Below are 12,054 nucleotides of genomic sequence, written 5' to 3'. Positions count from 1 at the left end.
GGATATCTACTTTACGTGGATATCCAACAACAAAAGAAACACTGGAACAGAATCTCTGATGTTGCCTTCTTACATGCATGTTTTATGGCTGACAACTTGAAGGGGAAAAAAAAGTCTACGATTCTATGGCTGAAAATGCAGTACTTTATGTGAAGGTCAGACTAGACAGCTACAACGACCCTCTGCAGCCTAAAACTCAGTTGTTTAATCTTCAGTTACCTAAGTACCTATACAGTGTCAATAACACAGATACCATTTCTCCCTATGCTGTATGCAAGCAGTGACATTTCCAGACACGTAACTCCAAACAAGATCTTAAGAGCTGAGCCAATTCACTGACTTCCACCTGGGAAGAGTTGGTACTAAGAAGGAGACCAGTACACAACAGAATCCACAAAGCTAATGTGAACTGCATGCTGTAACTGATTTTCACTGAAAAATCTTCATTTTGTGCCCATTTTGTAAGAACCAAACCTCAGTTACATTAAGAATAGGACTTCCATATTTTGCAATAATATCCTAAAGGAACTAAAAAAGGTCACAAATGTTGTAAGAGACGAGAATGATTGCTGTCATACTTGCCATCAGGCACTGAAAAATGATGCTTGAAACTTATTAAACACACATTTTCCAAGCCAACTCCTACACTGGTTATTTTTTTTTTTAAGTGTTTTTAAATTATATATTGGTTAGCAATTGAGAAAGGATTAGTCTTGTATTTTAAAAATAATGAAAGATTCACCATACAGTATTTGAAAGTGAATGACGTTCATACTTCAAGTTCAGTCTCTGCCTTGCTCTTAACTTTCCACCAAGCTCCCTTTTTGGCACTTGTTACAGTGCTGACTGAAGAATGGCATTTTATTTCTGCATGTAGAATAACTTCTAATTAGAATTGTTTCAGCTGTGCAGACAGCATTATATTTGTATGTTGCAATTGTATATATATAGTCCTCACAATAATGAGCAACGTAATACTGTGAAGTAAGCGTGTTCTAAAGAGATGCAAATAACACTTGAGCAAATACACGTAGCACTTAACTACGACAGCATCGTGGTGGAAACCACCCTTCCATGTCTTCTAATTACATTTTTCAGGTAGGATCAAGCAGAACTTAAAAAAAAAAATAAATAAAAAAGATCACAGGAATATTATTTGTAAGCTGTGCGGAGTTCAGGTTTTCCTGAATTGCACTTTAAATATCACAACCTCTGAGCTGTACAGAAAACTCTTCACAGCGCTGTTAAGGCTTTCGAAAGCTTCTGCCTGTTGCTACCTATTTCTACATATTTCTACAACTCATCATCTAGATGCAGGATGAGAACAGTTCTTTAAACTTACAAAAGAGCACGTATTTTGGAAGATGACTTGTCACCAACGTCTTACTACACACAGCTAAATCACAGGATCACAGAATGGCTCGGGTTGTAAGGGACCTCAAGGATCATGATGCTCCAACACCCCTGCCACATGCAGGGCCACCAACCTCCCCATTTAATACCAGACCAGGCTGCCCAGGGCCCCATCCAACCTGGCCTTGAACACCTCCAGGGATGGGGCATCCACAGCCTCTCTGGGCAGCCTGTTCCAGCACCTCCCTACTCTCACAGTAAAGAACTTCCCCCTGACATCCAACCTAAATCTTCCCGCCCGCAACTTAAAACCATTTCCCCTTGTTCTTCTAATACCTACTCTTTCAAAGAGTTGATTTCCCTGTTTGTAGGTTCCTTTAGGTACTGAAAGGCTGCAATGAGGTCACTCCACAGCCTTCTCTTCTCCACAATCAAAATCAAATGTAGGAACAAATGTAGGAAATCAAACCAAATGTAGGAATGCTGTTCATACAACAGATGTAATTTGTTTTTCTTTTGGAATTTACAGACTGCCCCTGCATGCCTTATAACACATACTGCACTACCTTAGTAAATCTAAAACCAGGTGAATTCTGACTCAGCTACACGTAAATCTGCCCCTTACTAACGTTATATAAACTATACTCCGTTTTGTTGGAGTTTGGATTTTATGCTATATAAATTGTCTCTGTATCTCTTCTGTGACTTTAAGCAGCCATGGTTAGGACGATCAGCACAGAACCACAGACTACATCTGGAGTGGGGAAAACCATCACAGCTGTGTCACAAGGAATTAAGCACCTGTAGCTGTTTCTGGCCCCTTTCTGAAACTTCTTGTGATGTAAATCCAATGTCCATTTGAAGCTGAGAGCGGTGAGGTTACATTGCTAATGCATTTGAATGCTACCAAAATCACTAAGGGTTACCCTCACCCTCCCCCCCCCCCCAGATCCTATACCTTTGCAACCTGCTGCACTGGCTGACTCAATACCAACTTTCGTTGTCATAAAATGAAGGTTCTCAAGGTATTTTCAAATCTTCATTAGATACACTTGGCAGAAACTGGAAAATAAGAATTGTTTCAAATGCAACCCTTACTACTTTTTGAGATACATGAAAAGAGATGGGGAAAAAAAAAAAAAAAAAAGAACCAGGAGTTGCAAAGAGTTCCTAAACAAGATCAGCTCTCAAAAGTGGGATTCCCACCCCACCTGCATGCTGAGCACAACAGGACTCACAGCAGGCACGATCCCCAAAACATTCAGCTCTTCAGTTTAGTTCTGAAGAGAAATCATCTCATCTCTACACACCAGGGCAATCTCTAGCCCAGGGTGAGCCTATTCCTTGGATCCATGGATCCCCAAAAGGGAACCATCCCTGCTGACTGCTGGGAAGGATTTCAATTCCTGTCTAACCCTCAAGCTATCTAAAACTATTTGTTAAGACTGAAAGCGACCTCCAGCCACAAAGACGTTATAGGTGCCCCATGAAACACTACAATTAAGTGAAAAACGCGCTACGTATTCTAGTTCTCAAGGAACTGCAACCTCAGTAGAACCATCTTCTGACTGATATCCCAGGTAGAAAGACAGATCAAGAAAACCATTCCATATTGATCATTACACTATAAATCACGTTGATTATTATTCAAAACATTCAGTGTTACACATTAGTTTTAATCCAGATGCTGCTTAAGCAACACAGATATATATTCTTCATGAAGAATATATAAGTACCTTTGTAACAGAGTGATACACTCCTTCAAAACTACTGCTTTTGTGTCTTGGTTTTTAACCTCTCCCCTGAAATACAAGCACCTATGACAGTTCTTTCTATCACCTACTAAAACACTTTTTATCATCCTTCTTCTCTTTATGACCAATGATACTTCATTTCTGAAGACAGTAACAAAAATTTAAGTACCTGAAATTCCTGAACATGTGACTTGCAAAACAAATGTGAAACTAGAAGGGCTGCTCAGAAAGTAATGCTTCCTATTTTATTCTGTTGGCCCAACACTGCAGAGGTGGATGTTGGTGGTATGGCAGCAGAGGTTGAACCTTCCCAACAATATTCCATTACATGCTGTTATTGTGCAATAGATGGCAGCACAGGGGCACTGTAACACAATGGTGTCTGACATGGAAATGAGTATGAAACAAAGAGCTGTCATTTAACTCCCTCACATGGAAAAAAATGGCATCCATTTACATTCATGATGCTTGCTGAATGGTTATGGAGACCAAACAGTAGCTGTGAGCACAGTGAGGCAGCGGGTGCTGCATTTCAACACTAACACAGATTTTTATGAGTGCAGGATGCAGGCTCTTCTTCATCACTAGTAAAAACACACAGCTAATGGTGGTGACTGTGCTGAAAAAGAGTGCTATGTAGCTGAGAATTTCCTCTATCACATAGTCATTATCATGCTCTTTGTATCTATTGTAGGTTAAATGGAAGTAAAAAGGAGGCATTACTTTCAGAACTACCTACAGATATACATTTTTGAAGGAATAATTTCTGATCTATTCAGGAAATCAGCTGTGATTGTTGAGTGATACCAACCCACTGAAAAGTCACCACTTTGTAGATCTCTGTTACTTTTCTTTTGCAGAGATGGAAAATCACTATGAAATTTATTCTGTGGTCTGCAGACCAAACTACTTATTTTTCACACAACTGCAAGTTCTTAGGCATACACATTATTAAATATGATAGCCCTTAAGGTTACAAAGTGAACATTATGATCACTGAAGTGAAATTCGAATTATAACACCTTCACAACAAGGATCATAGAATGGCCTGGGTTGAAAAGAACCACAATGATCACCTAGTTTCAACCCCCCTGCTATGTGCGGGGTCACCAACCACCAGACCAGGCTGCCCAGAGCCACATCCAGCCCGGCCTTGAATGCCTCCAGGAATGGGGCATCCGCAACCTCCTTGGGCAACCTGTTCCAGTGTGTCACCACTCTTAATACACCCAGGATACAGTTGGTTCTCTTTAATATCCACGTAACGAGTTTAACTACAAAGAAAAGACACGACGGACGTGCTAAGCTGCTGCATGAGAGCTGTGGTTCTGAGAAGCGCTATGCCGAGGTGAAGGCAACCACAATAAAGACTGAACGCTGAGAGGCAGAAATTCAGAAAGGCAGGGCAGTCTCTGAGCAAAGCCCGTCCCTTCAAGGCGAGCTTTAAAAAAAAAAGAACAAACGGCAAAACCCGGCCACATTCGCCGCTAACGAAGGCGCTCCCCACACAGCCGGCACTGCACGCAGCCCCCGGGCGGCTCCGCAGCTCCGCGCAGCGCGGCCCCCCCCTGCCGGCAGCACCGTCCGCCCGGCCCGCGCTGGGTGGGGATGGGTTAATGGCGGGTTAACGGTTGCACTGGATGATCTCTGAGGTCTTCCCAACCTCAATGATTCTGCGGCTCAGTAGCTACACGCGTAACCCCAGTTCTGAGAAAATGCCGGCAGGGACGCAGAGAGCCTTACAGCTGCGGAGCAAACGGCGCCGCCGCTACGATAGGGGACTGAGCGGGCCTGCGTGGAGAAGGGCGGCGTCAGCGCGGCACAGGCGGCAGCAGAACCCCGCCCCGCCATCGGGAGCCCCGCCCCGCCCCACCGCGCCCTCACCTGTCGGGGTTCCGTCCCCGCGGTGCCCCCCGGCCCCTTTCGCGGCTGCTGCCGGAGCGACGCGGCGGCCGACAGCTCCTTAGGCGGGAGACCGCTACACCGCCTCGCTGCCGTCTGCAGCCGCCATCGGGCGACCGTCCGCGCGGCGGCCCGGCTGCAGCCCGGCGCCGCCATGTTGTCCTGCGTGGTGGGCGGGGCGCGAACTCTGACCCCGCCGGGCGCATGCGCGCGGGACCCGACTAAGGCGGACAGCCCGCCATCTTAGCAGGGAAGGAGAGATGGGACTGCACGGCCCGGCCGGCCGCGGCGCTCGCGCCCGTCGAGGAGAATCCGGGGCGGTCCGCACGGCCCCCGGGCCTGCTCCGCACCACGCGTGGCGGGCCTGGCCGAGGAGGGATCCAGCGGCCCCTGCCGGACGCGGCGCTTCGATCGCCGCTGCTCAGAGGAGCAGCCTTGTGACACAGCCTGAGAACACCGCGCTGCACAGACACTGCATGGCTCACACATTGGTTTTATTGAATTTCGGACATGTAATTGAGCATATATACACCGCAGCTGACGTGCTAATAAAGGCGTGGGGAACCTTTTTTCTTCTATACATCTGCAGCAGTTGAAGGAGCACAGATCACACACCACCGTCTCAAAGCTTGGTTCCAGTTCTAAGTGTGGTGATAAAAACATTTGCCAATAATTGTGATCTTACCCACATCTTGTGTCAGAAACAGAAAACAGAATCTGAAGAGAACAAAGGCATAAAGCAACAGGCAGGAGAGCAGCCCTGGAAGGAGAGCTGTGCTGCAGCACAACACTGGGCACTGCTTTTAGGTGTTAACAAGAGCAGAACTACAGGTCCTTCACAGCTACAGAAAAAAAAAAGAAAAAAAAAAAAAAACAGATTTTATCAATGGCCAGGCTACAGGGAAAACAACATTAGCACTTGAAAACAATTTGATGCCTAACAGAACAACTTTCACCCCAAGCTCATCCTCACATTTTTGTAGGTGTAAATGGGAGACCACTCTGTGAATTAAGATAATTCACAACTGATCAAAAGTTCAGAACAGTACATCTTCCCCATTATTTAGGACAAAATGCAATGTTGACAGCATCATCATAGCTGAACTAAACCAGCACTAATAGGCAACTTGCTTCTAATAGTCAGAGCCTTCCTAGTTGGATAACTCATGGACAAATCTTAAGCCTGCTGAAGGCCTTTCTTTAAGCTGGGAGTGCCCCTCTAAGTCCGGTGTCCCATGCAGGCAACACTTAACTGAAATAATGACAAGGGAGTGAAGTAGCAAGGTTCAGTTTGGCAGCAGCATAGATTCAAAATGGCTAAATTGAACAGTAGTTACAGATTCAGAAAGAATTATGTATCCACATGTATGTACAGTATAATTAACTTCTTCAAATAGTTTTTCATTGCTATATTTTTTAAGGTTGCCTTCAAATAAGGGATAAGTCCTTTAAATGCTTGAAAGGCATAAAAATTCCCCTCCCCACACAAAACCCCAAACAACCAACATATTTTAGTTTCAAAAATAATCTGAACCCACAACAAGCTTGTTATCAGTTAATCTGGTAAAACAACTACGTGCTAAATAAAAGCACATCTGGTGGAAAGAGCACAAAGAATGTTACAAGTGTGCTTGGTTCTTGCTTGCAGCAACTGGCAGTGGGGAGCAGGATAGAGGCAGGAATCTCAGTGGGTCTCCTCCTGTGTCTCTTCTGCAATCGTTTCTGTGGCACTGGCATTGGCAGCTGAGTTCAGAACTTCTCCAAAGTCTCCGCTGGCAGGTTTGCTTCCTCCAACTTTAGACTAAAGCATAATAAAGACCCTCAATGTAACAATGCCGTTATTTGGCATGGCAGTTAGCTGCAACTCTGCACAAAGCAGCTTAATAACCCTCCTCAGCTCAGCTTTTCCAGAACTGAGCTACATCCAAATAAACTTCAGATTATTTAGACAACACCTTAAGAATCATAAGCATGCTTCAAGATACAAAAAGCATGAAACAGCCCAAATTCCAAGGAATCCAGGCATGCAGCCTTTCAGGCCATTTATGTTTTAAAAGATTCAGAGATGAAACTAGTTGCTGTATGCTCTGTAAGGATCTCAAATGGTTTTCAGCTGAGGCTGAGAGCACATCTTGAGTTCCACAGTGAAACCTGGCAGCTGTGATGCTTTCACAAGGCAACACGTTTACCTCTTTATTTCTCTCTGCAGTATGTATTGTGTGCTATTGTGCGAGTACTAGCAACACTCAGCTTGCTAGACAGTCATCAGAGCTGCATGCTATTGTTTGCACGCTTCTCATCTAACCCAGTGTGCCCAAAAAAGTCAAATCTAATTACTGGTACTAATTATTTTTAAAAGCTGAGTTTGCTTTTTTGTTTCTTTGTTTAATTTGAAGAAGCTACTAATAGCCAAGTCAATTTATTTTTACAAACGCTGTCTGCAAATTTAAGATACAAACATCTTGCACATTTTATGTCAGAATCAAGACAAGCATTCCAAGCTGTACTATATATTTTCAATTTATAATACTAGGTATGTTATACTAGCTGTTTGTGGAGGTTAGTTACGTGTTAAACAATCTAGTTAAGGCATTTTCCTGGTCTGTTTTCTTCTCCTCAAATCATTAGGCCGAGAAACTATTTCCACTGTACTTAAAAAGGCATCACCTAAACACCTTTGACAATTTACCAGTACCTTTAAAATTGGAACAAAAAAGTTACCCAGAGCTCACAAAGGTCTTTTCTCCACATTCACAGCTCCACAATCACCAAGTAATGCTTACCTTTAAGGTTTCAACTTTTTCCTCAAAAGATTTGAAAGTAGGAGAATTTCTAGGAGACAAAAAGGAACCACAGAATTAAAAACATATCTAGTCAACCTATAAGTATCAGAAAACAAGCAAACAGTGGCTTTTTCCAATGTCAACATGCATTTTGTTTGGGGCTTTTTCCTTGTTTTTAAGAAAAGCCCAAAATACCTACTTATACTACAAAACTAAAATTCAACAACACTCAAGCAGAGCTCATTTATATCTTTTGCAATTAACAATTGCCAGTCTCAACACTAGGTTCTTTTATCACAACATGGAAGGGAAAACAAGCAATTTTTCAGATTTAGCTTGTTTATTTTATTTAGCTTATTTTTAGCTTATTTTTCCCAGTGAATTTCAGCAGTTTTCTGGCTTATGGGTTAGAAGACTTTGCCATCCTAAATAAAGATTGGCTGTCAGATTTTTTTTTTTTTGCTTGTTCTAGGAAAATAACTTTAATTTAACAGGCTGTGTGTTTAATTAACAGACCAGTTCACAACAGCATTTTCTGCTAATGTAAATTTATGGGAGACTCCTCTTGCCTTTTAATTGCTAGAGACAGCTTGATTCTAAATGCACAAGAGCAGGACAGCTTATGATGTTCAATATAGAGGTTCAGTGTACTGTTATTACTAGGATCAAAGGAGTGCCTTAATACTCCAATTAGCTGTCAATGCTGCTTGCAGATTTGTACAATAGCTTGCACAGCTTTCTGCCTCGTGCAGAGTGGAAAATGCTTGCCTTCACTGGACCAAGACTGAAAACTGGAAGCAGACAAAATAAAGTTAAAAATGAAAAAAACTTCCAAAAAGAAGCTTCCCTTTACCCCCTTTGCTTGGTGGCTGTGTATGCCAGCCATGCCTGGATGCACTCTGTCATTTGGGAAAGTGCACACATGTATTCATAAATGGATTCTCTCAGGAGATGAAGGAACAGTGTGAAGCAACAAGAGGCAAGCACTGAAGTGAGCTAGGCACTTTTTGTGAAACATTATTTTCTACTCACTGTCACAGACAGTTCTAAAACAGACACCAAGCAACTGTCTTTTAAACTTGCACAATATTGCATGTCTAACAAGAAGGTGAAAGTTGTTATAGCTCTCCAAACAGCAGGAAAGCACAGTTAGTCACATTCCAGGTGTGCAATACCATCACTGTTAAGCAGAAATAAAAACAAATTTCATCCTACACATTAGTATACAAAATCCAGTATTTTATCTGTTAAATTCCATTTTGATTCCACGTTTGACAATAAATAAACCCAACAGCTGTTTTATGCATACATTACCTCATAATAGGCATGCTAATTGAATGTTGTATGGAGCGTATACTAAATTGCCAGCATTAAGGAAAAAAAGAAAGCAAGAAGTTAGTTGAAATGACAGAGGAAAAACTGGCTTAGAAAGATGACTTTCTGGACATCACCTTTGGTAAACAGTCCATCACATCAAATGTGTGGTTTTGCTTTTTTAAGTTGCTTAGCCATGCACGCACACACACACAAGTACAAAAGAGCAAAAGCTGCAACAATTCTTTCCTTTCTAAAAATATTCAAGTGCCATGCTTGTTAGTAAGTGTGTGTTCTTTTTTTTTTTAGCTGCAGTCTGTCTACCTGTTAAGTCTTCAAGCAATGAGACATGCTGCATTTACAGTTCTGATGATATCAAATACAAAGCAAACACTCAACAGCTATCAGTCAAGTCCTCCTGCTCCAAGGATTAGTCTGACAGTCAGAGTTCCCACTTCACTACAACACAGAAGTTTCATACTCATCAATATAAAATCAACTATTAGGAGAGAGCAGTTCCATCCACCTATATTCAAGATCAGCTTCTGGGTGGGGACAAGGGGAAAGTTCTAGCTCCAATGCTGTTCTGAAACTCATGAAAATTCCTGTAAGCTGCCCACACTGCCATTCTGTAACTGTTTGTCTACTGACAACATGTACCTATTCCTATAAAATGACTGCAGTTATATTAAGGAGCTCCCAGGTAACTTCTAAGACCAACAGTTTCATGCGCTGAAAAATCAGTATTTACTCTTCAGACAAACTAGCCTTACACATTAAATGTTTGTCAAATATCACAACAGCAAGTTAGAAAAACCTGTTTTTCATAGTAATTCAGGATGTTGAATCTTGGCTGGGCTTTATGGCATCTTTCAAGAGAATCTGTTTCAAGCAATTGCCAGGGTGCGGTGCAGAAACAAAAATCCTCACATGATTCACCTTCAGAAGCCAAAGTAGTATCGCAGCACAATGGGAAGTACATTCACAGATGCCAAAGGGCTCCATGTTCATTGCACAGGAAGGTATCAGAGGCTCATTGAAACAACAGTGATAGAAAGAAAAAACACACGCAAACAAATTGCCTTAAGGTTGGGATCCCTTAAGACAGATGCACATCTGAAGGATTTTGTGGGTGCAGAGCACTGGGAAACAGATTCACAGAGGCCGGATGCTGTCCCACCACATCAGCCATGTGAGCCACGTTTCATCCCCTTACCCTAAAGCCCTTTTCTGCTGTTTTTCATCTTCACTGGTGTTTTGAGTTGAGCCAAGTTTTTTCAGAGCGCACAAAGATGACAAGCTTCACGAGCACCATCTGCATTCTTTGCTCTTTGACACAGATTACTGACATTCTATAGTTTTGCTGCTCTTGCCAAGTTTCAGCATAGAAGTAGGTTGATGTTACCTAAATCTTCATGCAGTCACGCTGAGCCACTTCCATTTACCCTGCAAGAAGTGCCTCTCTAATTGAGAAGTTAAAGACTAAAGAGGGTGAAAATTACCTCTGTTTCTCCACATTTACAATCTGCTTGCACAGAAAAGCAGCAAGCTGTGTTATACTGCGTATCTTTTAACGGCTACCTAGAGAACTTTAGCTCAGTCCCACAGAAATCTTTCAATGGAAGAACTATTCACATCCCAAAAAGTTAACTTGTTATGCAATATATTTCACAAATCATCCTCAATATGTGTAAAGCATAACCAGAATAGATGGTTTTTGCACAGAATCATCTGGTTTGCAAGAGAACTGGATTAGATAAGTGAAGTTTATCCTTAACATCAAATCATTTATTCAACTAGCGCAAAGAAGCAAGATAAAATATTGAAAAACTTTACAAAGACAAGGCCTTTTTTCTTTTCACAAGTGACAGACTACCACAAAGCACTCAACCAGTCCAAGAAGTAGGATGGTTTGAAGACTAGAAGCCCTTTTTTAACACCCACCATCAAGTCCCTATAGTAACAAAAAAGGTATAGTAAGTTGCTCTCTAGTTTTCCATACACTTTGTACCGCACTGACAGATTTATTTTAGAAATGATTATTTTTACAGTCACTACACTGTACACTACATTTTGAAAATGCACAGGGAGATGTGTCAGTGTCCCTCCCTAGAAAACAAAAGCACTGGTTATTTCCTTTGTTAATAGTTAGGTTTCCAATTGATATGCTGACAAATTGCGACATTTAGAAGTCCATGATCATATACTGTTCCCAAAGCAAGCAAAGGAAATTATTCTAAGACCTGCAAACAGGGTAAAGATGAGTATTTCTGCTCCACAGTATGGACGCAGCAGAGTTATGATTGCTCAGGAAGCTTGCTAGGACCTGCAATCCTGGTACTACTGCTATTTTGCCTATAATGCTCATGCTGCCTTTACAGATGTCCAGTTAATCAAGATACTCATATCAAGAAGAATAAAGGTATTAAGAAAAACCTAAGAAGGTACAGAGTTTTCAATTCCAACAAAAACCAAAAGACAGACAATGAAAGCAATAGTGACCTGAATTCACACTACCTGCTCTCTATTTCCATACTTTTCAAGTTCACCTCAGCTCCATTAGCTAGCCCCCTTGCTTCCAGGTACAACTCTTTCCAAAGTCAGTTTGTTAGAATGAGGAGCTGCATGGAATACACAGAAGTAGTCCAGCATGGAAGGAATCACACTATTACAGCTGAGCAGTCACTAAGCTAAAACAGTGCAAGAAACAAAGTCACAAGGAAAGAAAATGATTTAAGAAAATGCACCTGAATGTTCAGTACTTATTCAAGTATCAGGCCCATCACTTCTCAGTTCCAGGACAAGACTTTGACATCTATATGCTTCTGAAGTTCAGAGCTGTACTACCTTTGTAGTAGGCACTGCTTCAGTAGTCACGTTACAACCCGACCTGAATTCACTGTTTGAACCCCGGTAGAATTTGGTCCTTATGAAAGCAAAACACCCTA

At 42.0% G+C, this 12,054-nt stretch overlaps 1 protein-coding gene across 4 annotated transcripts in view; it reads right to left on the bottom strand.

The window, feature by feature from the left end:
• TPD52 (tumor protein D52) overlaps positions 1 to 12,054 on the bottom strand; it is a 113,702-nt gene that overhangs the window by 68,337 nt on the left and 33,311 nt on the right. For 3 of the 4 annotated variants that reach the window (XM_042835214.1, XM_042835207.1, XM_042835195.1), the window contains exons 5-6: positions 7,793 to 7,841; positions 5,487 to 6,810 (exon numbers count right to left, since the gene is read on the bottom strand). In XM_042835214.1, coding sequence (XP_042691148.1) covers positions 6,694 to 6,810; positions 7,793 to 7,841 — 166 coding nt within the window. In that variant the 3' untranslated portion in view covers positions 5,487 to 6,693. Of the gene's footprint in view, positions 1 to 5,486; positions 6,811 to 7,792; positions 7,842 to 12,054 lie in introns of those variants that run through there. The other variant, XM_042835223.1, reaches the window with a different exon arrangement.

Source organism: Centrocercus urophasianus, unplaced genomic scaffold (assembly GCF_019232065.1).
Source record: "Centrocercus urophasianus isolate 14NV4802_14NV808 unplaced genomic scaffold, USGS_Curo_1.0 seq_11, whole genome shotgun sequence".
In the NCBI taxonomy this organism is placed as follows: Eukaryota; Metazoa; Chordata; class Aves; order Galliformes; family Phasianidae; genus Centrocercus; species Centrocercus urophasianus.
Note: the sequence above shows the minus strand (reverse complement) of the source record. Positions and strands in the feature narration are given on the sequence as shown.